General features: G+C 44.6%; 1 protein-coding gene and 1 pseudogene across 1 annotated transcript; both read right to left on the bottom strand.

Annotated features, from left to right (window-relative positions):
* Positions 1 to 183: 183 nt before the first annotated feature.
* LOC136503724 (uncharacterized) lies at positions 184 to 5,046 on the bottom strand. The gene is made up of 6 exons (XM_066498714.1): positions 4,948 to 5,046; positions 4,591 to 4,845; positions 4,045 to 4,469; positions 3,708 to 3,991; positions 1,522 to 3,203; positions 184 to 1,428 (listed from the first exon to the last, which is right to left on the bottom strand). The coding sequence occupies exons 1-6, from the start codon at positions 5,044 to 5,046 to the stop codon at positions 184 to 186; spliced, it is 3,990 nt and encodes a 1,329-aa protein (XP_066354811.1).
* A 14,682-nt stretch (positions 5,047 to 19,728) lies between these two features.
* Positions 19,729 to 23,525, bottom strand: LOC136503723 (probable inactive purple acid phosphatase 1; annotated as a pseudogene).
* Positions 23,526 to 23,942: the final 417 nt, after the last annotated feature.

The raw sequence follows: 23,942 nt of genomic DNA, 5'->3' as shown, positions 1-23,942 counted from the left end.
ACTGGTGTTATACCAATACTCCGCCAAGGTGATCCAGCGCAGCCACTGCTTGGGGCAGGAATGAACAAAGCACCGGAGAAATGCTTCGAGGCACTGGTTCACCCGCTCCGTCTGGCCATCGGATTGAGGATGGTAAGCGGAGCTCATGCAGAGCTGAGTACCAGCCAAACGGAACAGCTCCTTCTAGAAATGGCTGGTGAAGATGCGGTCGCGGTCGAAGATGATGTGAGTTGGCATGCCGTGTAAGCGGTAAATATTGTCCAGAAATAACTGAGCCACTTGCGGAGCTGAGAATGGGTGAAGTAGAGGCACAAAGTGGGCAAATTTGCTAAACTTGTCGACGACGACCATGATACAGTTTGCAGCGCCCGAGTGTGGAAGCCCCTCGATGAAATCCATGGATATGACTTGCCAGGACTCTGCTAGGACAGGCAGTGGAGAAAGAAGTCCTGGGTACTTGGCATGGTCGGGCTTAGCCTGTAAACAGGTTGTACAAGAAGCCACCAATTGTTTGATGTCAGACTTCATTCCTCTCCAGGCGAACAACTTTTTGATTCTGCTGTAGGTAACAGGGAACCCAGAGTGGCCCCCGATAGCGCTGGAATGCAACGCTTCAAAAATTCTCAGCTGGAGGGTCTTGTTGTCACCCACCCAAATGCGGTCGCCAATGTGAATAAGACCATGGAGCAGAGTGTAAGGTGGGTGGAAGTCTCCGTTAAGTGTCAGATCCTGCAATAGCTTTCTAGTGGTAGGATCAGAATCATATCCCTCAGCCACATCGGTCAACCATGTTGGTGATGAAGAAGAGATGGCGTTGAGCTGCTCTGGAGGCAAAGGGTGCCGGGAGAGAGCATCCGCAGCCAAATTGGAAGGTCCTGGCTTGTAAACAACCTTGAACTGCAACCCCACAAGCTTGGTGTAAAGTTTCATCTGCCATGGAGTCTGCAATCGCTGCTCAGTAATATGCATCAGGCTTCGTTGGTCAGTGAAGATTGTGAACTCGCCATGTTGTAAGTAGGACCTCCAATGGTCTACTGCCACCAGAATAGCTAAATATTCCTTCTCGTAAGTAGATAAGCCGCGCGAACGAGGACCAAGCGACTTACTAACAAAAGCCAATGGGTGACCATCTTGAAGGAGAACTACACCGATGCCGCCATCACTTGCATCAGTCTGCAGTTGGAAGGACTTGGAGAAATCGGGCAGGGCCAGAACTAGAGCTTCAGTGAGTGCGAGCTTGAGAGTGTCAAAGGCGACAGCATGGTTGACAGTCCAAATAAAGAGCACACCCTTCTTAAGCAGATCTGTCAGAGGCCTGGCAATCACAGCATAGTGCTTAACAAACTTGCGATAATATCCTATGAGTCCGAGGAAGCTACGGAGCTGCTTGACATCAGATGGTGGCGGCCAGGCTTGCACAGCAGCAACCTTTGATGGGTCTGTGGAAACTCCTTATGCACTGACCATATGACCCAAGTAGGAGATAGATTGCTGAGCAAAGCGGCATTTGGATAATTTAACTAGCCACTGATCCTTGGAGAGCAACTGGAAAACTTGAGTCAGGTGCTGAACATGGTCTTCATAAGAGGAGCTGTACACAAGGATGTCATCGAAGAAGACCAAGGCACACTTGCGAAGTAGGGGATGTAAAGTATTGTTCATGGCGCCTTGAAACGAACTTGGGGCGCCAGTTAATCCGAAGGACATGATAGTATACTCGAACTGGCCCCAATGGGTTTGGAAAGCAGTCTTGTGTTCTTCCCTAGGTGCAAGGCGAATCTGGTTGAAACCAGCCCTTAGATCCAAACAAGAGAACCAACGAGCTCCGGATAGTTCATCCAAAAGTTCATCGATGATCGGAATGGGGAACTTGCTCTTCACAGTAAGTGCGTTGAGTTGGCGGTAATCGACGCAAAAACGCCAGCTATTGTCCTTCTTTCTGACCAAGAGAACTGGCGAAGAGAAGGCGCTGGTACTGGGGCGAATGAAGCCAGACTGCAGCATCTCTGTCACCTGAGCCTCAATCTCTGTCTTCAAGGCCGGTGAGTAGCGATAGGGGCGGGCAGAGACAGGCTGAGCTCCTGGAATGAGGGGAATGGAGTGGTCGCAGGCCCGTCGAGGGGGCAGCTCGGTTGGCAATTTGAACAAGTGCTGGTACTGAAATAGCAGCGCTTGAATCTCCGGCAGATCACTGTGCACTGCTGGAGTGAATGCAGGTTCCTCAGCAGACAACTGATGTAGCTGAATGACAGAACAATGAAGCTGCTCGGAAAGACTACCATGTAACACCACAGTGTGGAGACCATAAGGAATCTGAACCCATCGTTGAAGCCAATGTACCTTCATGGGAGAGAATGCCTGTAGCCAATCCATCCCCATAATCATGTCATATGTGCCAATGGGAATGAGTTTGAGGGTAGAATGGAAAACATATCCTTGAATAGACCACTCTGCATACGGTATTTGAGCAGAACAAGTGATTGACCCGCCATCGGCAATTTGCACAGAAGTAGGAACTGACAGCTGTTGGACCCCCGTGAAAGAAGCTGCCAAGTTGGTATCGAGAAAGGAGTTGGTGCTCCCAGAATCTAACAAGATGTTGATACTCTTGCCTTGGAGCATGCCTTGAAATTGCAAGGTGTGAGGGTGGAGTGACAGAGAAACAGCAACAACAGATAGGAGCATGAAGGACTGATCGGCCGTGACAGGAGTATTGGGCTCTGAACTGTCTGTCTCGGTGAAGAGATCCTCGCAAAGATTCCAGACCTCCTGTAAGGCATGCAATTGGAGAGCTGGAGAACATTTGTGGCCCTGGTGCCATTTCTCACCACAACGCATACAGAGTCCACGGGCTTTCCTGTAAGAAAGGAGGGGCTGCAACTTATGATCCACTGAAACTCTATGGAAGTCTGGACGACGATCTTCAAGCTGTTGCTTCGGTTCGGGCTGCACGGGAGGAGCAGGAAGAGCCAAGCGTTGGGGAGGAGCAGGAAGCGGCAACGGTCCCTGAGGTGCCACTGGCTTCATGAAGGCGGAAGCATCGGTACGCCGGAATTCCCATCGGCGTGACGGCTCGACGGCCTCCTCCTGCAAAAGGGCAAGCGAGCAAGCAACATCTAGATCGGCGGGTCGCTGAACAAGAATAACAGAACGGATATCGTCGCAGAGACCATCGATAAAGCGGGTGGTGTAGGAAAGGGTATCTGGGTTAGGTGTGTAAGCCGAGAGTTGCTCAATAAGATCAACAAATTGATCGATATATTCTTGAACCGAGGCGGTTTGCTTAATGTGAAACATTTGGTGGATGAGAAGTTCATGTTGATCGCGGTAGAAACGCTCACGGACCAACGCACAGAAGTCTTGCCAACCAATGTGTTCGAGGTGGTGAGCAATGGATTGAATCCAGCGTTTGGCTGCACCGGTGAATTGCATCGTAGCCACGCGAACCCACATGGATTGATCAACGAAGTACATATCAAAGTAGGAATGGGCCTGAGTGATCCATAGTTGGGGGGTCGTGCCATCGAATTGGGGAAAATGGATTTTGGGTAATTGGCCGAGGTGGGAGGATTGGTGGTGGAGAGGTGGAGGATCTGGTGGATGGGGTGGAAGGTGGGCGTCCGTGACGTTGAAGGTAGGGTTGGGATTGGGAGGGAAATGGGGATATGGAACTGAATGGGGAGGGGGATCTGGAGGACGGCACATACCATTGGCCGGGGTCGGAGCTATGGTTGTGACCAATCCATAGCCCCTCTCCCGTGTAGTCGATTCGACGCGGTGCCCGCTGGGCCAGTCGGTCGGAGTCCCGGCAGATGAGCGCGCGGTGACCAACTCCGGCTGCCGCAGGGTGCCCGATGTAGGCAGCTCCACTGCAGCTCGACCATCCCTCAACCGGAGGTTCTTCACCACCGAGCGAAGATCGTAGATCTGACCGTCCACCTCCGGGCGCCAACTGACGAGCTCCTCCACGGCGGTCTCGACGGCGGCTACCCTGTCGTCGCGCTCGTCGTTGATCTCATGGATGCGGATCAGCTCGAGATCCACCATCCGCTGCTCGAGGTCGGAGACGCGCTCGTCGAAGTGTCCCCCCCCCAGTTGTCGGCGACGACGGCGGCAGTGTACTGCGCCGAGGCAAACTCCTCCAACGACTGGATGCGACGGTCCACCGCCTCGTTCCGCGCCTGGAACTCTGATGTCGCCTCCTCGAAGCGGCGCTCCCACCGCTCCCATCGACCGCTGGACTCGGCGCGGAGGTCGTCGATCCCCTTGAGTACTTCGTCGAAGAGGGAGCGCACGTTTGGATCCATGACTCCCCTGGCGCGCTGAAGACGGGTGAAGTGGGGGTGTGGCTCCGGCGGATCCAGCCCTGGGAGGCGCCGGATCGATGGCTCTGGTACCAGATTGTCGACGACGCTCGCTGCGGCGGCGCCGGAAAACGCAGAAAAGGGGAAACAGGTCCGCCGGACAGGCTGACGACCGATAGCGTGATTAGGTTTAGACTTTTACAAAGTTGTTCGTTGGCTCTCTTCCTCGCCTTCCTTCACTCTTCTACTCCTCACGGATGGGCTTGGGCTCACAGACGTTACAAACCCAATCTGGGCCAGTCACTCTCCTGTTCTTGGGCCTCATGCGATTTCCCTTCCTGGGCTCAGCATTCACTGGGTGTGGTGTGGTGTCAAGATAGCGATCAAGCTTATGCTCATGGTCTCCCTCGACTGTGAAGGTGAACCCCTTACCTGATTCTGTTTTGATGAACTCAATTATATCTGTCACACACTTCTCATAACTCTCAGCCATTTTCTCAGGATCGCCCAGGTTCAGTGTGGCGATAGGATCAGGTATTTCCTGTGAATAATTAGACACTGAATTAACACGAACTTGTCTGAAAGAACATATGGCGCCCCGATGAACCTGCTTTTGACCGTTGCATCGATTAGATAGCGTTACCTCAAGAATTGCATCGGGGAGATCAGCTTGTGCAGAACTTGCAGGAGCCTTCCCTTTCCCTGATGCTTTCCCTTTCTTACCCAGACGAGGTGGCGCCATAGGATAGGAGATACAAACTGCAAGCACACGAATGATATTAGATCTCCCTCTATTCCAAATTATAAGATGTTTTGGCTTATAGAAGCTGAGAAATTAAAGGAGCGTACAAATGCAGTATTTAGCAATTGTTAAGGTTACTGCATGCTTTTTCACCAATCATGATCCATATTGCGGGCTAGTAGAGAAAATATAACCACACAATTGTTGATTATTAAATCACTGTCTTCTATTAAATATCCAGCGTGTAAATGCAGAATCGCATTTTGTCCAGAGATGAGTATTATGGCTAAACTATATTTCCAAGATCAAATGTGTACCATTACAGGGAACAAAAACCATGCATGGGAGATATCTAAGCCAAGTTCTTTAGTTAACTTTCATTTTGAAGAGATCGGTTGCTAAGGCCAACTTTAGTGTATGTTTTTTTAAAGAAAGAGCAAGAGCTCTGTCCTTCAATGTCTAGAACTAAAAAGCAACAACTGATTTTTGTGGGCAGCAACTTTAGTGCACAAACTGCAAGATGCAAGCACACAAATGAGATTAGTACTCCCTACATTTTAAATCATTAGTAGTAGCAAATACAGGCATGCAGGTGCCACATGCCAATGCAAACTGGAAGACATTGCATTGTGAAGTAGTGCTACTATTGATCAAATTGACAGCAACGCCATGCATGTAAACGGACGAGAGAGGGAGGTGATCAAATTGGCTTATAGAAGCTGAGAAATTAAAGGAATATACAAATGCAGTATTTAGCAATTGTTAAGGTTACTGCATGCTTTTTCAGCAATCATGATCCATTTTGAGGGCTATATATAGTAGAGAAAATATAACCACACAATTATTGATTATTAAACCACTCTTCTATTAAATACATATCCAGCATATAAATGCAGAATCACATTTCGTCCAGAGATGAGTACGTGTTATGGCTAAACAATATTTGCAAGATGAAATGTGTACCATTACAGAGAACAAAAGCCATGCATATGGGAGATATGTGGCCAATAGGTTCTTTAGTTAACTCTCATTTTGAAGGGATCGGTTGCTAAGGCCAACTTTAGTGATGTATGTTTCTTTTCAAAGAAAGAGCAAGAGCTTTGTCCTTTAATATCTACAGACTACAACTAAAAAGCAACAAATCACTTTGGTGGGCAGCAAGTGTACAAACTCCAAGCACACAAATGCATGATACTAGCACATTCCCTACATTCTAAATCATTAGCAGTAGCAAATTAATATAGGCATGCAGGTGCCATGACATTGCATTGTGAAGGAGTACTGCTAGTGATCAAAATGACAGCAACGCCATGCATGTAAACGGATGAGAGAGGGAGGTGATGGGAGAGACAGTCATCTATGTTCCCATCACAAGCACGCACGCACGACGAGGGCAGGTCCATCCCCGCACCCCGCCGCCGGAACAACCATGGCGATAGCCGTTTGCACTGCCGCGCGCGCACCAATCGCTGCCGCCGGCCGCCGAAAACTTCCGCCGCTGCGTAGTCGCCGCGACTCCGCGAGCACCCGGTGTCCCGCTGGCGGAGACGGGCGGGGAGTAGCAAGAGAGCGAGGACACCGGGAGTAACACCGCAGACGCGGGTGGTGGGTAACTGGGGTACCTGGCGTCGGAAGCCCGTGGAGCTGGCCGGGGTCCGAAGTTCGCTGGGGCTGTCACGATGAAGTCCGCCGCCCGCGTCGTCGACTTGTCGGCGTCCTCGCGGAGGCTGGCCAATCCGGTTGAAGGACTTGCAACCAGTTTTGCGGCGAGCTAGTGCTGCGGTGGTAGCGATCGAACGGGTGCGGCGGGGGGCGGCGCAGCGCAGGGTACCACCACCGCCCAGCGCCGAGGAAGCCACGCACGGCCCTGCCGAACGTCTCCGGCGCGGCGCGGACGGAGAGATGCCGCCGCTCTGCGCTGTTCTACAGTCTCTAGCGTTCTGCAGCAGCGCAGCGAAGGAAGTGCTGCGGTGCGGCTAACCCGCGCGCTTGTGGGCCAGCAGGCGAAGAACAGAATGTTGGGCCAGCCGGATCCTCCTCGGGGGCGGGGCAACTCTTTCTTTTTTGTTTTTTTTTTCCTGCGAGACCCAGTGATGCAACACTAATCTACATTAGCAAACAACTAGTAATGCCCTCGGGTTACATGGGACTGAACAATTAGTCTGAACTTTAAGAAATTTATTTAGATTTTTATTATTTTTAAAAATTGGAAACCATCTTTTAAGTAAGTGGGTATTTGGGACTGCTCCGCTCCACGTTTTTTAGCCAAACGGTTTCAGCTCCACGCGCTCAGTTCGAGGAAAAAGGGTAGAGTTGTGAGAGCACCTAAAGAGGTACTCCACAAACTCCAGTTTTTTTGTAAAGCTGCTCCACGGTGGAGTTCGTAGAGCAGAGTTTATAGAGCAGTCCCAAACACCTCCTAAGTCAATCAGAAGAAGACCAAGATTGTCTCATACCCTAAGGGCGTAATTGGTTGCTACGGGGATGGCGAGCCGAGATGGAGGGCCGATCCAGGCTCGTGCGAAGCAGGCTGAAATTGTACACTTTGCTATGTTTGGTTGCAACTTAGTCTAGATACTTGATGACAGTCATTGTATTTGGTTGCATGCATGGATCAAAGTTTTGGATGTCTGACACATGGGTCCATGCACCATGCGTGCATCAACCCGTCCTGGTTCATGTGGGAAGAAGAAATCAAGAAAACAGAGGTGTGCGGGATAGAGGCAAAAGGAATAGAATGAAGCAGGCAAATGGTGCGAGGCAGGGAACCAAACAAGACCGAAGTGCATCGTGTGGTGCCGGGTGGCCCTTTGAACGGTCCAAGTAGGGTAACCAATCACACCTTATGTGCACTGGTATTGTTCCTCTTCTATTTCTAATATGCATATGAATATATGAAGTGGTTCGTTGCAGTGTACATAAATCTATTATTTTGATACGGCTGCTGCATGATACATATCTAGTTCTCTCTTTGACCTTAACCCTGCTACTCTCTCCGTCCTAAAAAAAAAGATGCAATTCTTGAATAGTATTATGTTTTAGTATTGACTAATTATAAATAAAAAAATATATATTTATAATATCAATAAAACATCATTAGATTAATTATGAAATATATTTTTATAATAAATTAATTTGGAGTCATAATTATGAATACTATTTACTAGAAACTTAGTCAAATATGAAGTACTTTAATCGACACGCAACACATAATTATATCCTTTTAGGGACAGAGGTACTCCGTAGTACATAGTAGTGTTGATGTGAGTTCATCTCTAATTTTTATTTCATCATATTTCGTTCAACGAATGTCGATGAGTTTCTAATACTCGGAGATTGTAATTTGCAATATTTACATCTTATAATTCGCCATTTCTTAGGTAAGCCTCCCTAGCTACTTTATTTCTCGGTCCTCCTGCACTGGTGATATGCACGCGATTCTCTCGCTCGAATCTGTGGTGGGGCCGGGCAGTTTAGGTGGTGCCCACTGCCCACAGTGCTGCCCCCCTCGCAGCTTTTCCGTACGGCATACGCCCCCGGCCGCCAAAAAACGACAAGACGATCCCTCTGCGTGAGGGGAGGGCCCACCTCCATGCATGCATGGCACCATGCATGGGTACGCAGCCGGCAGCCTCATACGTCATACCCATCCATGCATGCATGGGTATGAAGGATGTACATGCATGCAGCATATGTACTGTGTGTACAATGGTACAAGTACCATAAATAAATCTAGATCAAAATAAATACACACATTACCCACAAAAAAAAAAAAGAACGCAATACCTATGCCTTGCTACGGATAATAAACATCATAATTTTTAATTTGTTCTATGAAGTTGTAATAGCAAACTACACATAATTTTTTTAGGAACAACTTTTTTTCGTTTGGGAACCACCTAAAATAGATAAAGGCGTATCCATTCGATGAATATAAGGAAAATATGAAAATTGTTAGCTTGACTTAATTTGATAAAACATGAGTCAACTTTAAGTATACAATCAACCTATCAAAATACAATTTATGAAACAATGGAGTCAAACCAGCCGAGGGCTCATTCATGGTCTATCTCTTCTCTGGACGAGCACACGAGCAGGCAACACCACCATCGTTTTTCCCGAATAACGAGTAGAACAACCAACACAATAACGTGTTCCTTCCCCTCCCCCACCTGCTTGTTCCACGGCGAGCTCCAGCCATGGACGCCCTCAGCTCGAGACCTGGTCCGGTCGCCTCCACTGTCGTCAGGACCGAACGCCGCCCTCCTGCCGTCCCCACGGCCTGGCCGGCCGGCCTCTCCCCCGATCTCCCCTTCAAAGGCCGCCGGATTTGGAGACAAAGAGGGGGAGAGTCGCCGGATTTGGAGAAGAATGAGAGGGAGAGAGGATCGAGTATTGAGAGAGAGAGAGCAACAACCGAGTGTTGTTTAGCATTTCTCAAATTTATTCATAGTCATTGGTTTTTTGTTTTAGCATGGTGCGCTCGCACCCCCTGATTTATTCGTAGATCCGCCCCGGCGCAAGGTTGAGTTGCTGCAACCGACATTAAGGGTGTTCATTGGCCCGTGTGAACTGTGTGACCGCTTAGACCAAAAAAGTCTAAAGGGCCCTATGCTAATATCTATTACTCCATCCATCACAAATTATAAGACATTTGACTTTTTTACCTCAAGTTTGATCACTTATCTTATTCAAAAAATTTATGCAAATATAGTCAACTTTAAGTCATTCTTGAACAACTTTTATTAATAAATCAAGCCACAACAAAAGAAGTGATATTTTGCATAAAATTTTAAATAAGACGTGTGGTCAAACTTGGTGTCAAAAAAATCAAACATATTATAATTTAGGATGGATTGAGTAGTATACTAAGTAAGTATTATGTATTAATTTTTTTCTTAAATATCTGTGAAGCCCAAATGGCATAAGCTAAATCTAGCACGTAGTCGATCGTAATGCGTCCGTGCATCATGCTTTTTCAGCTCTCATGAACTCTAATAGAATCAAGGATCGGACACTACGTAAAAAACGATTTTTAGCAATGGTTTGAATTTTTTGTAGGGGTGGCTGGTGATGGAGCCGTCCCTACAGTGGCGTGCTCGAGTGCTCAAACACCAGCCGTCCCTACAAATGGAACAGCAGGGCGGTTGCCCTACAAATGTGGTCTGATTTGTAAGGACGACTTAATCACCAGCCGTCCCTGAAGTTGCTATTTGTAGGGGCGACTGGTGATTCAGCCGCCCCTACAAATGCCCCCGTATATATAGCTCCGATTTGTAGGGGCGGCTCAATCACCAGCCGCCCCTACAAATGACCCACATATAAAACAGCTGCAGCATATTCTTCCTCCTCGGGTCACTCACTCTAACCCGTAAAAGAAAGGTGGGGAGACCTTGCGCACCTCCCAAAAATTGCTCTACTAAGGGGGAAAGGTTTTGGTCTCAAATCCTTTGTTGGAGAGGTTGTAGAAAGTAAGAAAATGCTATTCCACACTTTTTTTGAAGTTTTAATGGTTGGTTAGTGAGTAATTAGAGTTTTGTTTTTCTCTCTCTTCTATGGTGCTTGAGCTACTTATGAAGCAAATTATATCCAAGTTTTAAATGTACAAGGGTAAATTAGGGAGGAGAACAAGATCATACCCTTATTTGATCTATGTTTCTTGATTTTAGTGAACAATTAGTTAGTTTTATGGATGTTTCATGTGCATGTGTATCTAGATCTAGGGTTTGGTTTTTTTATTAATTTCCTTTTTGTAAATTTATGTTTGATGAAATTGGACTAGGGTTTGTATGAAAGATATTGGGTAAAGTATAATTGTTGCTAATTATTATCTTTAAAATTGTTTATTGTAATCAATAAATATGTATTTTAATTATTTATGGATAAATGGGCCATTAATTAATTTTCCTCTACCATGGTGTGTTTGTATGCTTCATGTAATTATATTAGATTTATATTCATATATATCTGAAGTATATACAATTATTCTCAAGTAATTATTAATTTGTTTCATTTTTATATATATCTGAATAAGTAGTCCTTTAATGTTTGTTTTGTTGTTGTTGTAAAAGATGGAGTACAGGAACTCTTGGATATATGGTTCGTTAAGGTTCAAGGCAGGTTTCCGTGAAGAGGTGGATAAATTTATTGAAGCCGCAAAGAAGCATGCAACGACATTGAAAGAGAATAAGGATACAATTATTTACCCATATAAAGATTGCAAGAACCGTATGGCATGGACAGATGTGACTATCATCAGATCACATTTGATTATGCGAGGATTTGTTGAGGATTACACAGAGTTGATTCAACATGGTGAAACGGTTATTGTTAACGACGAGGATGATGACGAATATGACGATAAAACCATAGAATCCCTGTCTCAATATTCAGTAGAGCTTGATGCACGAATGGATTTCGAGTTTGGCAATGAATAAGGTGGTGATGCTGGTGGTTGGGATGGTAACGACGAAGGTGGTGCCAATAATGATGGTGGAGCACGTGTCGGGGATGAAGATGATTTGGAGGACATGATTCGAGCCCTTGGACCAGAGATTTTACTAAATAGCCCGAAAAGTCTAGAAAATTTGGAAAGGGTGATAAAAGCATCGAAGGAGACTGTGTATGATGTTGAAAAGGGTTGTCCGACACATTGGATATTGCTATGTTTTGTGCTTGAGCTGCTCATCCTGAAGGCTAAGTACCGCTGGTCAGACTGTAGTTTCAATGATCTATTACATCTCCTGTCATGGGTGCTGCCACAACCAAACTCAGTTCCTGCCAACACATACCAAGCGAAGAAGGTCATAAGTCCATTGACAATGGGTGTTGAAAAAATCCATGCATGCCCCAACCACAGTATACTTTTTTATGGCGAAACGTTCAAGTCACTGAATAAATGTCCCTGGTGTGGGGCCAGCCGGTACAAGAACAATGAGCTTTACGGTGGGGACGAAGCCTTCACGGGGAAAAAGAGAAATAAGAAGGGTACAAAAAAGGTGGTACAAGAATCTCAGCCCCCAGAGGACACTCCATTAGGCAACGATGCAAAGCAGAGAAGAATTCCTGCCTTGGTAATGTGATACCTGCCAGTGACCGACCGCTTGAGACGTATCTTCCTAAACCCTAAAGAAGCCGCACTCATGACATGGTAGGATGATGAGCGCAAGGTGGATGATGATAAGATTGCACACCCAGCTGATTATAGTCAGTGGCAAAGGTTTGATGAGAAGCACAAAGAATTCGGCGATGACCCAAGGAATGTACGGTTTGGCTTGAGCACCGATGGAATGAATCCCTTCAATGAGAGGACGAGTGACCACAACACATGGCCAGTGATCTTGGGAATGTACAACATCCCAACATGGTTGTGCTAGAAGAGAAAGTACCTTCTCCTCACTATTCTTATTTCTGGCCCTAAACAACCAGGCATTGATATAGACGTGTTCCTCGAGCCTTTGATGCAAGAAATGGAGAGGCTATGGAGGCATGGGGAGCAGATGTACGATGCGTTCCGAAATGAGGACTTCATATGTAGAACAATAATATTTATTACTACCAATGATTACCCCGCGCTTTTTGCTTTGTCTGGACAGATCAAAGGAAAGACGGGATGCTTGGTTTGCTTGGATGGTACTACATGGGTGTACCTAGATGCATCCAAGAAGATAGTTTACCTAAGGAACCGATGCTTCTTAAAGACAAGTCACAAGTACCGCAGCAAATTGTTCTTTAGATTTTATGACAACGCCCCGGAGATTGAACCCCCTCCGGAGAGACGTCATAACGGAGAACACGTGTACAGAATGGTGAAAACATACGCGTCGTCTATGGAAAGAAGAATTCGGATGGGACGAACAGAGATAGAAGCACACCTCCTGTCGAATGAGTACCTTTCAAAAAATAATCGATCTTCTTTCAGTATCTGCCTTATTGGCCAGACTTGGAGGTCCCTCATGCCACATGCAGAAGAATGTCTTTGAGAGTCTCATTGCTACCTTGATGGACACAGGTAAGTCAAAGGATGGTCTGAAAGCACGAAAAGACATGGTGCGGCTAAATGTGATGCCACAGCTTCACTCGGTACCTGAGGCTAATGGAAAAATACACTCTGCTCGCGGCGTGCTTTAACCTAACACCAGACGAGAAGAGAGCTATATGCACTTTCCTGAGGGGGGTCAAAGTCCCGACTGGGTTTTCAGCAAATGTGAAGAAGCTAGTGTCGATGAAGGACTTGTCAATAACACACTGCAAGGCTCACGATTGCCATGTGATATTGACAGTGTTTCTACCTATTGCAATCAGGGCTATAAAGCCAGAGTTCTTGAAAATGGCCATCACCCGCATGTGCTACTTCTTTTCGAAGATCTCACAGAAGACGATTGGTAAGCAAGAGCTGAGTGACCTACATAAATTTGTGGTGGACACAAAACCAACTGGAGATGTGTTTACCTCCTGCTTTTTTGATATAATGTCACATCTCATGATTCACATGGTTCATCAGATACAGGCGATGGGCTCTTACTACTTGCATGAAATGTGGTCCTACGAGTGGTTCATGTCGATTCTAAGTCGATACGTGTATAATCGAGCATACCCAGAAGGCTCCATGATAGAGGGTTACAGTACTGAAGAAGTCATCGAGTGCTGTTAAGAGTACCTAAAAGTACAGAAAGGGATTGGTAAACTCGATTCTCGTCACAAGGGTAGGCTGGCTGGGAAGGGCACCAGTGGTAGAAAAGTGTTCATCGACCATGATTACAAAGAGGTGAGTCGGGCGCATTATAGTGTCTTGCAGAGTACACAACTGATGCAACCGTACATTGATGAACACTTGGCTATCATTATGGTGGAGAGAAATAGCCGTTCAGATGATTGGGTCATGAAACAACACAAGCAACGACTAACTACATGGTTGAAGGACCAAAACATACCGCCTGGAGAAACCATAGACTCTATTACCATCAGTAGGTTAGCGGAGGGGCCATCGAGACAAGTGACATCTTGGAATGCTTATGACATCAATGGGTATACATACTATACCCACGCAAAGGATAGTAAATATGTGAACCAAAACAGTGGCGTTCGAATAGAGGCTCTCGATGGATTGGGGCGAAAGATCCAATACTTTGGCATCATTGAAGAGATATGGGAACTTGACTATGGAAGGGATATAACGGTGGCCCTATTTCGATGCCGCTGGATCAAACAACACCAACTGAATGAGATCGGATTAAGAGTCCTAGACCTCGAGAATCTAGGCTACCATGATGACCCTTGGGTGCTCGCTTCACGTGTCGCACAAGTTTTCTATATGTCTGACCCATAAAGTAACCTCCCCCCCTCTGAAGAAGATAAAACACGTGGTTGCCTCTGGGAAATAGCACATTATTGGAGTTGATGGCATGGACGATGTTGAAGCTTACAATAACTACGATGAGATACCGCTATTCACAGACTTTTCTAAGAAGATTAGTGTTGTGGAAAAGAACCTTCCCAAAGACATATTGCCATGGGAACGAAAAGGTGTCAAGAAAAAAATCGTTACAGCGGGCTAGCTAGTTGTTGAACATGGAGTGTTTATATAAGTGTGTGTTTGTAAAACTTCATTTATGGATGCATGTGAAACTATATATTTATGTACGTGTGTAAGACTACATATTTTTGTATGTGTGTGAGACTACATTTATGCATGTGTGTGAGACTACCATTTGCAACATCCAGATGACTCTATTTGAACATCCACTCTATTACTACTAAAACTTTATGAAATCACTTAACAATTTATGAAATGAAGAAATGACCAAAATAAAAGTAGGAGATCTTGACAAGTTATACAACTTTTATATTCATCATCTTTACAGTTGAAATCATTTAGTGTTTGAAAATCAGGTTTGAAGCTGTCATTTTTAGAAATTTAAAATTTGAATTGTTCAAAATTAGTGACAAAGATAGACGACTAGACTAAAATGATAGAGCATGATTTTAGAAAATTTTAGGAAAAACCCCCATCACATTTGGAGTTAGTATGAGGGAGAAAAACTGGTTACAAGTTTCTGCCACAGATTAAAATAAAAAATTACACTTGTTCATCATTGATCATCATGAACAGTTGTGCTTTTACTTTTTAATCTCTAGATAAAATTTGTAACTAGTTTTTCTCCCTCATACTAACTCTAAATGTGATGCTTTTTTTTCCTAAAATTTTCTAAAATCTTGCCCTATTAAGTTAGTGTGTTGATTTGGTCATTCTTTTCATTTGACAAAGTTTGAGCACTTCAAATTTTCAAATTTAAAAAAATAACAAGTTCGAACGAGATTTTCAACCATTAAATGATTTCAGCTGAAAAAGTGATGAATACCAAAGTTGTATAACTCATCAAGATCTAAAACTTTTATTTTGATCATTTCTTCATGTGACAAAGTGATATTAAACATTGTTCACAAATCAACATGTTTCTCGTATAGTTCAGGAAACTATGAGTTATATGTGAATTTATGGACAATGTTTACTAATACTTTGTCACATGAAGAAGTGACCAAAATAAAAGTTGTAGATACTGATGAGTTCAACAACTTTTATGTTCAAAACTTTTATTGTTGAAATCATTTAAGGTTTCAAAATCTTGTTTGAAGTTGTCAATTATTGAAATTCAATATTTCAACTATACAAATTTGGTCAAATGAAAATATGATCAAAATAAAAGTTGTACATATTGATGAGTTCTACAACTTTGGTATTCATGAGTTTTTCATCTGAAATCATTTACTCTTTCAAAATATTGTTTCAAGTTGAAATTGTTTGAATTTCAAAATTTGAATCGTTCAAACAAAGTCACATGACAAGATGACCAAAATAAAAGTTGTACATGTTGATGAGTTATACAACTTTTATGTTTACAATATTTTCATTTTATTTCATTTAATGCCATAAAATTGTAGTCGAAGTTTTAAAATTCAAATTTTAAATTTTTGTTTTTTTTTCTATATTGTTTTGACTATAATTGTTTTTATATATATTTCTTCATATATAGAATAATACAAAATATTATATTTGTGCATATACACAATTATTTTTATATTACTTTTATTTTGGTCACAATTACATATACACAATTGTTTTATATATACACAATTGTTTTTATAATACAGAATTAATAATTTAAAAAAATAAAAAATATTTGTAGGGGCGGTTGGATCAGGAACCGCCCCTACAAATGCATTTGTAGAGGTGGCTGGATCAGGAACCGTCCCTACAAATCATCCCGACTATAAAACCAAGGGCGCACGGGTGTTGTCTGTTGTTGGGAGCTCTCTTCTCCTCCGATTCCGTCAGGCTGCCCCGCCGACGCCGCCTCCCGGACCTGTCCCGACGATGGCCCGCGCCCCTTCCCCGCACCCGCGCGTCCCATCTCTGCACCCGTGCGCCCCCTCCCCGCACCCGCGCCCCTGCTCCTCCCCGCCCTAGGGTTTCCACCGGCGAGCGGCCTCCGCGCACCTCCACCAACGGGCGGCCTCCGCGCACCTCCACCGGTGGCTGGCGGCGCACCCGCGCGCCCCCTCCAACGGCTAGGCGAACCCCGCCCCACTTCGCCACCTCTTCACCGGCGACGGTCACCCACCAGGTATGCCCACTCCCTTCTCTCCCCTTCCTTCCTTTGCGGAGCAATCTTGGTGTGCCGTCAATATCTTTTCTGTTTCTCAGTTTGAGATCCTCAAAAGAAAGTTCCATCAGGCCATTTGAGCTAGGTGACAGAAATTTACAAAAATCAAATGTGCCATCCACCCCTGCCAAGAACATTCTGTTCACTGAAATTGTTGGTTGCAATCTGAAGCTCCCGCCATGGGAACCTCTTTATTTGCCCAAACTCAAGCATACGATCATTCTGACCTGGAATTGTTGAACATGTTTGTCTTTTATCAGATAAAAGAAGTTAGATATTTTCTTTCAGAATGCTTAATTTATTGAGCCATTTCAATCTGTGGAAATATGTTTTCCTCATTGAAAGTTACCACTATGGTAATTATTTAACAAACATAGTGACAGACCTGACACGGCAATGAAGCTTTCAGGCTGGTAACGCATTCTTTGCCACCATAGCAAAACTAGAACTACTGTTACAAAAAGAGTGACTGCTCCAGCATGCTTCCAATAACCACCTTTAGCTTGGAATTTTTTGACCCACCTGAATGTATTAGCAAGCATTCATTCTGAGAAAAATGCCCTCAGTTTCCCTCCAAATGTAGTCTCAATTTGTCACTATGGTTTACCAGTTTTTCTAGTAATTACCTGTCCTTGTGCTGCCTCCTTCACATGGAAATAAATTTTGGCCACAATTCAAGTGGTTGCCTGTAAAGCTGGGAAGCAAAAATCATCTACTAAGGATACTATAAAGTAGCACACATGAAATGATGAATTTTGTTTCTGTAATCTGCTTTCCTACAGTTATATGACATACTTGTAATGAGCTGCCTGAAGTAGATGTTGTGGGATTTCGCCGCTAATATTATTATGTCCTAGATTACTGCAAAATAAATTGAGTTATTTTACATGATAATTGAACAACTATTCACTTTCTTGAAGAGGTACTTTCTCCGTCTAGTTCATCCAAGGACAACTCAAGGGTAGAGATAGAAAGGGGTAGAGATGGATTCCTATAGCTTTTAGGTCTTAAGGATAGCGATACTCTACTTCTACTTGCTTACTTAGGGCACTAGAGATCACCTGGTCTGCCAAGAATGCCAGTCTATAGCTCTACGTTGTACCTGAACGTGGGGGATTACAAGGGACGGATAGGGCTGTCACCACTTGCCGCCTACCCCTCAACCATAGAGTATGAGGCAAACGAAGGTGGCCTCTAGCTTAGACACCACGTCTTCGCTATTGACTACTACTCTAGTGTTGTATAGGGTGATCCGTCTTTATCGGAAGCCCTCTACTAGAGTATCCGCCATAGGGACGGACGATGAACCCACAAGCAAGTATAGGTAAAGCTCAACTAGACAAAAGGCATAAAAGATTATAAGAACCACGAACACTTACTTAGCCAAGATCCCGTTAAGAAGCCAAGTACTTGTTCATAGAGCTACAAGATCGGGAAGACACCGACAAGTCCGATGCTTCCCCGCTCTATTCCCTCACATCTCACTTTCTCACTCTAGCTAGCTAGTAGAGCATAGCCCTTTGGAGTGGTGCTCTAGATCAAGTGTGGTAGCTCTTTTCTCCCATGGAATGGTGTGTGTGAGAGGGGGGAGGCCCTCTAGTCTTTATTTCCCTATCCCTATCTTTGTTTCCCCTTATCTAAATATGGGATTAAATCTATCCCACCTCTTATTTTCCCTATCCCAGCCCCCCATTTCCCATTTCCCAAACACCGTTTGATTACTTTTTATATAGTGTGATATATACACAGATGGGATTACATAGATGAGGATTATATTTTATTCTAGTTACTTTCGGTAATGATGAAAGGAGTTAATTTACATTTAGGTTAGTTTTAGGGCCCATGGATGGATAACGTTGGACGTTTATATGAAGTCCCTCGAACGTGGCGTTTGGTCACACACACACACCCCACGCAGACGCACTCATTCTCCTGGTTGGTTGATTGAAGAGGTCCTAGCGTAACTCGTAACGTCTGGCTTCCATGCATGCAGAGTAGCTGCTAGGATGCAAGACGCCAAGACAGGTTATACTTATCCCTAAATTTGTAAATTGGCTTTTACAGGCTATATGGTAATCCACAAAAAATAAATTCATTTACAGGGACAACCCCACACATTGCATCCCTACTAGTTGCAGGTGCAGTGTCTGAGTCTACCACTACCGTAGAAATGTTTTTTAAAAGCATTCTACCTATGCGACTCTAGAAATCAGCAATTTCTTAAGGTGGGGTGGACATTCAGCCGCTTCTAGAAATCGTTTTTTAAAATTTTAAAACCAGACAAGAAAATGATAAAAAATTGATTAAATCTAGGAGAAGCCCATCAACCAACCCCTCACGACATGTCATGAGTAGCCTCATAAATTACTTACTTAGAGCAACTCCAAGAGACTATGTAAAAATAGTTTCCAAAATTGTATGATTTAGCCATTATCTAAATCTAAAATAGAAAACCCTCAAAAAAAAGGTAGAGTACTACAACAATGAAAATTAAGGAATAGCAGCTTGCTAATTTTAGACAATTGGATGGACAGTCTGTTGGAGTCCTATTTCACACCAAATTCTCCAAATTAGAAGTCATGATGGGAAATAGCAACTCTATTGGAGTTTGCTCTAAGCAACCGCATCTAAAAATAGCATTTATAGTGATCTTAAGCAACCACATCTAAAAATGGTATTTATAGTGATAATTACTTAGGTATCTGCCTCTACAATTACCTCAATTTTTAGAGGCGGCTGTCTAATACCACTGTACCACCCCCACAAACACACACACACCACCATCACCACACACGCACACACATCCACACACACTGTACTGGTCACTATTTCTAACAGAGCCTATACAGTAAAAAATGAGGCGTCGGCAAAAATCATTTTTTTAGCAATGCAATAAATTTACTCCAGTTGGAAGAATTTTTATAGTTAGTTATCGAGTTGGAGTTTGCAGCGCCAAACATACCTGTAAACATTGTTTTCTAGAGCATCGACAATAAACACCCAGAAAATCAGTAAAGATTCCTTTAACTAACTAGATTTGACAGGGTATCAAGCGACAACATCACATAACTATACCAAAGCATCACATAGTGTATCAACACATGTCCCTACAGAGTCCGGAGCTTGATCAAACGGCTAATGTGCTACGGGGGCAATTGTCGATGGAGCAGGCCATAATGTCACGGTAGTCGCGCGAGATTGTGAAATGATCATACACATTGCCATCACGGCTCTTCTTGTACTCAAACAATAGGAACGAGTTGTTGATGGCTGTGAGCTTGCCGAACCCAAAGTCAGAGTCCCTGAAGAAGCTCCAATATGGCACATTGTTTCTGAATGTAGAGAGGCTCGCCCCACCGCCACCAACAGTGACATGGGTTGTCGCGTTGAATCGCCCGCTATAGTGGTTAGATCCATCCTGGACACATCGGTTCTGCAAATAGAGAAACTGTCATGCTAATGATTTTGTACAGTAAGTTGCTACTCAAGAGTACTTTTGACTGTACCAAATCCGCAAATGAGTTCCTTCTCATCTAACTTTTTTTAACGACAGGTAAGATAACTGCCTATTATATGAATTGATAAGGAACCAAACTGGCCTAAAATGGATGGTACAAATCTGACTAGGACAAAGGGGGCAACAGGATTACTGGCAGGATGGTGGAAATTAATATACTACCAAACTTCTGCAATATACACCCTGTTCGCTTATGCTGAAATTTGGCTTATGCTGAAATGTTGTGAGAGGAAAACAATGTTCCATGGCTGAAAAATAGTTCTGAATAAGCTCAAGCGAATAGGGGGATAGTTTCTGAAACAGAAGTACAAGTTCAATCTTGCCTGATAGATGGGGCAGGTGCGCTCATAGCTGTGAATGTGACCGAAAACCGCTAAATCGACCTTGTACTTCTGCCAAAGATCTTGGAGCCCTTCTCGGCCCATCGGCTCCCCATATGAACCCATCATGATCTCATACCAGCCACCTGATGAGTACCCAAGAACCCGGTGTGCGAGGAAGATGAGCCATGGTTGCTTCTGCCTGTCGACTGACGACAAGCAATGCTCGATGAACTTATATTGATCGGTTCCTGGCCTCCAGTCCTCTTCAGTGTTAGCTATGCAGAATCTGAACATGCCATAATCTGTCGAGTACCTAGAGGTCACAATAGTTTCAGCCATAGTACATGTAGAATTTAACTTAAACAAATGATGGTTCTGGGTTTATGCGGTAATTACCAGGATTTCGCCCGGTTCTCGGCAGGGACATAGAACATAGTCTGAGTAGGAACACCACATTCGCCACCGGAATCGTTGTATCCATAGAATGATCCGGTGTCAGGCCAATCTCTCTCATGATTACCACTGAAATTAAGAAGAGTTATCACATATTTACCATCATCACATAATTAAGATAGCGTAGTTATTCTTGAAAGTTCCTGAAAAATGAACTGAACTGAAACTGACATGCCAATCATGTAAGGCACAGTTGAAGCAATCGGTTCTATTTGCTCTGTGAACTGATCCCACTGCGACAGATATCCATTAGCATATGAAAGATCTCCAATGTGGATGACCATGTCAATGTTCTCCAGATCCTTAATGATCTGTTTGGTTGTATTCAGAGAAGCTTGCTCGTAGTTACCGTACTCATCCGAGCCATCTATTTCTGCCTGAACGAACGAGTAAATGTGAGTCAAAGACTGAACCAAACTGTAAGAAAAATCTACAATCATCAACAGCGCACCTTTCCCATGTCCCCAAAGATTACAACACGTTGCAAAGATTCTTGCCCGGGAAAAGGTGGTGCACGGAAGCTGTAAGACTTGCTCCAGATGTGAGTACCATCTGACAGCCTGTGACCAAGCCTGTAAGTGTACCTGTAGCATGAACAGAAAGAAACAAACGTTGCCTTTCTCTGTAATAGCCTAGTATGCAATGTCCCAAGATCCAAAGAATCAGTTTAGATGCATACAAGGCATCAGGCCACAACTCCTTCAGGAAACTTGTATGAATATAACCTGGATCGCGCCATCCGACTGTCCGTGCTGGTGAACCTGCAGTCAGTGTTTCAGAAAAAAAATGTAAACATGCTATGTTAATCGGTACATGTACATACAAGAAACTTATTGCAAAGTGAAAGGCAAGTTGACAAAAGGCCCACAGCAACACAGCAAGACCCCACAGGCATTGCCAAATGGTGGGAGGAGGCAGCAAGCAAGGTGCCAAAGCAGAATCGAAGGCGGTTCAATGGAATCCTCATTTACATTGTATGGAACTTGTGGAAGGAGAGGAATAGGAGGATCTTCGAAAACGAACACAAAACGGTACAGCAGATGACCTCATTGACAAAAGAGGATATCATGCAAAGACGCAGGGCTGTATCCTTTGATGGGTAAACACCATTAGCGGTGCGACATGCTTGTCCTCAGTCCTAGGACCGTAGTGTTTGGCGCCAGGGGGTGCCTTCTGTAGATAAACTTCTTTATCCTTACTTAATTGAGCGGTAGAGCTCCTACCTTTTATTAAAAAAAAAAGGCAAGTTGATATCATAAACCTACCACACATGCTGTTCCTTCCAAATGTCAATGTTCCAGCAGGAGAAAGAGTTCGATCTCTGCCTTTAGGGCCCCATTCCACAAAAGGCACTGCTTCCTTGATGCTGTATCCACTTGTCCAGGTGACCGTCATCTACCATGATATTAACAATAATCCAATCACTGAATCATAGAGAGATAGACGCCGACAGAGACGTATCAAGAAATGCATTGGCTCTCAAGGAACCATCATCCATGCATTGCACCAGCAAATCAGAGGAAAAGAAATTGAAACTCACTTCATTCCAAGACTTCCCTTGCGCCAGCCGAGGGTAGACAGGCGCCTTTGGATTTGTAAACGTCACATTGTTTGAGACAGCAATCAGTTTGGGCTATACATTACAGTTTATTAAAAACAAATTGTCAGAAAATACCATCCAAATTATCGTATGGCCGTAGTTCATTAGACAAAATTAAAGTTGAGAACATGGGCTGAATTGAAGTCTTACAGCTGAGAAGCCTCCAGAGAAGAGTGCAAAGGCGAAGTCCGCTCTCTGGTTGATCAGCTGCAGCCTCAAGAATCCCTTCCCACTCTTATTATAGGCATCATTCGTGAAGTTTGCATACTGGAACTGCAGGTGAACCCACTCACCAAAATTCAGTCTCTGATGATCCATGTCATGTACGGTGCTCATGTAGTAGTAAGATGGAAGAGCAAGTAGTACTGAATACTGATGACCTTTATCGGTGCCGTGCACAAATAGGGTGGTTGGTCCATCCAGTTTTCAGGCTGGCAGGTTTCAGAGCTGAACATGTGAATGAAGAGGTGAAATGTCATCGTCTGAAGAAGGGACAGTACGGGTGTCATCAGTTGCAGAGCTCACCTGAAACCTGAAGGAGAGAAGACGCCGACCCAGTCGTCGTTGGAGGGGTTCGGATGCGAGAACTCGACGACCACCCAGTCACTGCTCTGACCCTGGAACACCACCAAGTGACCATGTCCCAAGCCGAGACACGCACGATCAGTAGCAAGCACGTTTTCAGTTCGAGGAAATGGGAGTGAGCAAGAGATAAGTGGTACTGAAGAAGAGAAGGTGAGGGACGCAGGAGCACCTTGAGGCCAAGAACCGTGAGGTGAGCATTGATGCTGGCCGAATCGACGAGAGCGGCCGTCGCCCTCTCGATGGACGATCGTCGACAGCGGCTGGTGGCCGGCGTGCAGCACGTCGGCGCAGCCCAGGATGTGTGCAAGAACCGCCCATAGCGCCACCAGGAGCCTCATTGCGTTTGCTATTTGCTATTGCTGGTGCACAAGTCGAGTCGGATCAATGAGGGGAACTGAAGATGAACAAAACAGGCTTCGTCTCGTATTATCGTATATATGTATGTACCTCTGGACTCTGGTGAAGGAAGCATTGCATTGACTGGCTGATCACCTCGAGAGTGCAGGGGAGTAAAGAAATGGAGATCAGCTTCAAGGGACAAACATTGGAAGCCGCCAGCTCTGACCGGCATCTCAGCCAGCCAGTAGGCCAACAAGTGGGCTCCAAGACAAGGATGGTTCCACGAACCGGTTGGCCGCGAAACGAAAACCAAGAAACTCAAGAACATGGTTTTCGAAACCAAGACAAGAATAGAAATGGAGCTGATCGAGTACAAAATGAGCAAACACACGACAAAAATGAAGACAAGTGAAAAA

The sequence above is a fragment of the Miscanthus floridulus genome, chromosome 14 (genome assembly GCF_019320115.1).
Source record: "Miscanthus floridulus cultivar M001 chromosome 14, ASM1932011v1, whole genome shotgun sequence".
Lineage (NCBI taxonomy): Eukaryota > Viridiplantae > Streptophyta > Magnoliopsida > Poales > Poaceae > Miscanthus > Miscanthus floridulus.
Note: the sequence above shows the minus strand (reverse complement) of the source record. Positions and strands in the feature narration are given on the sequence as shown.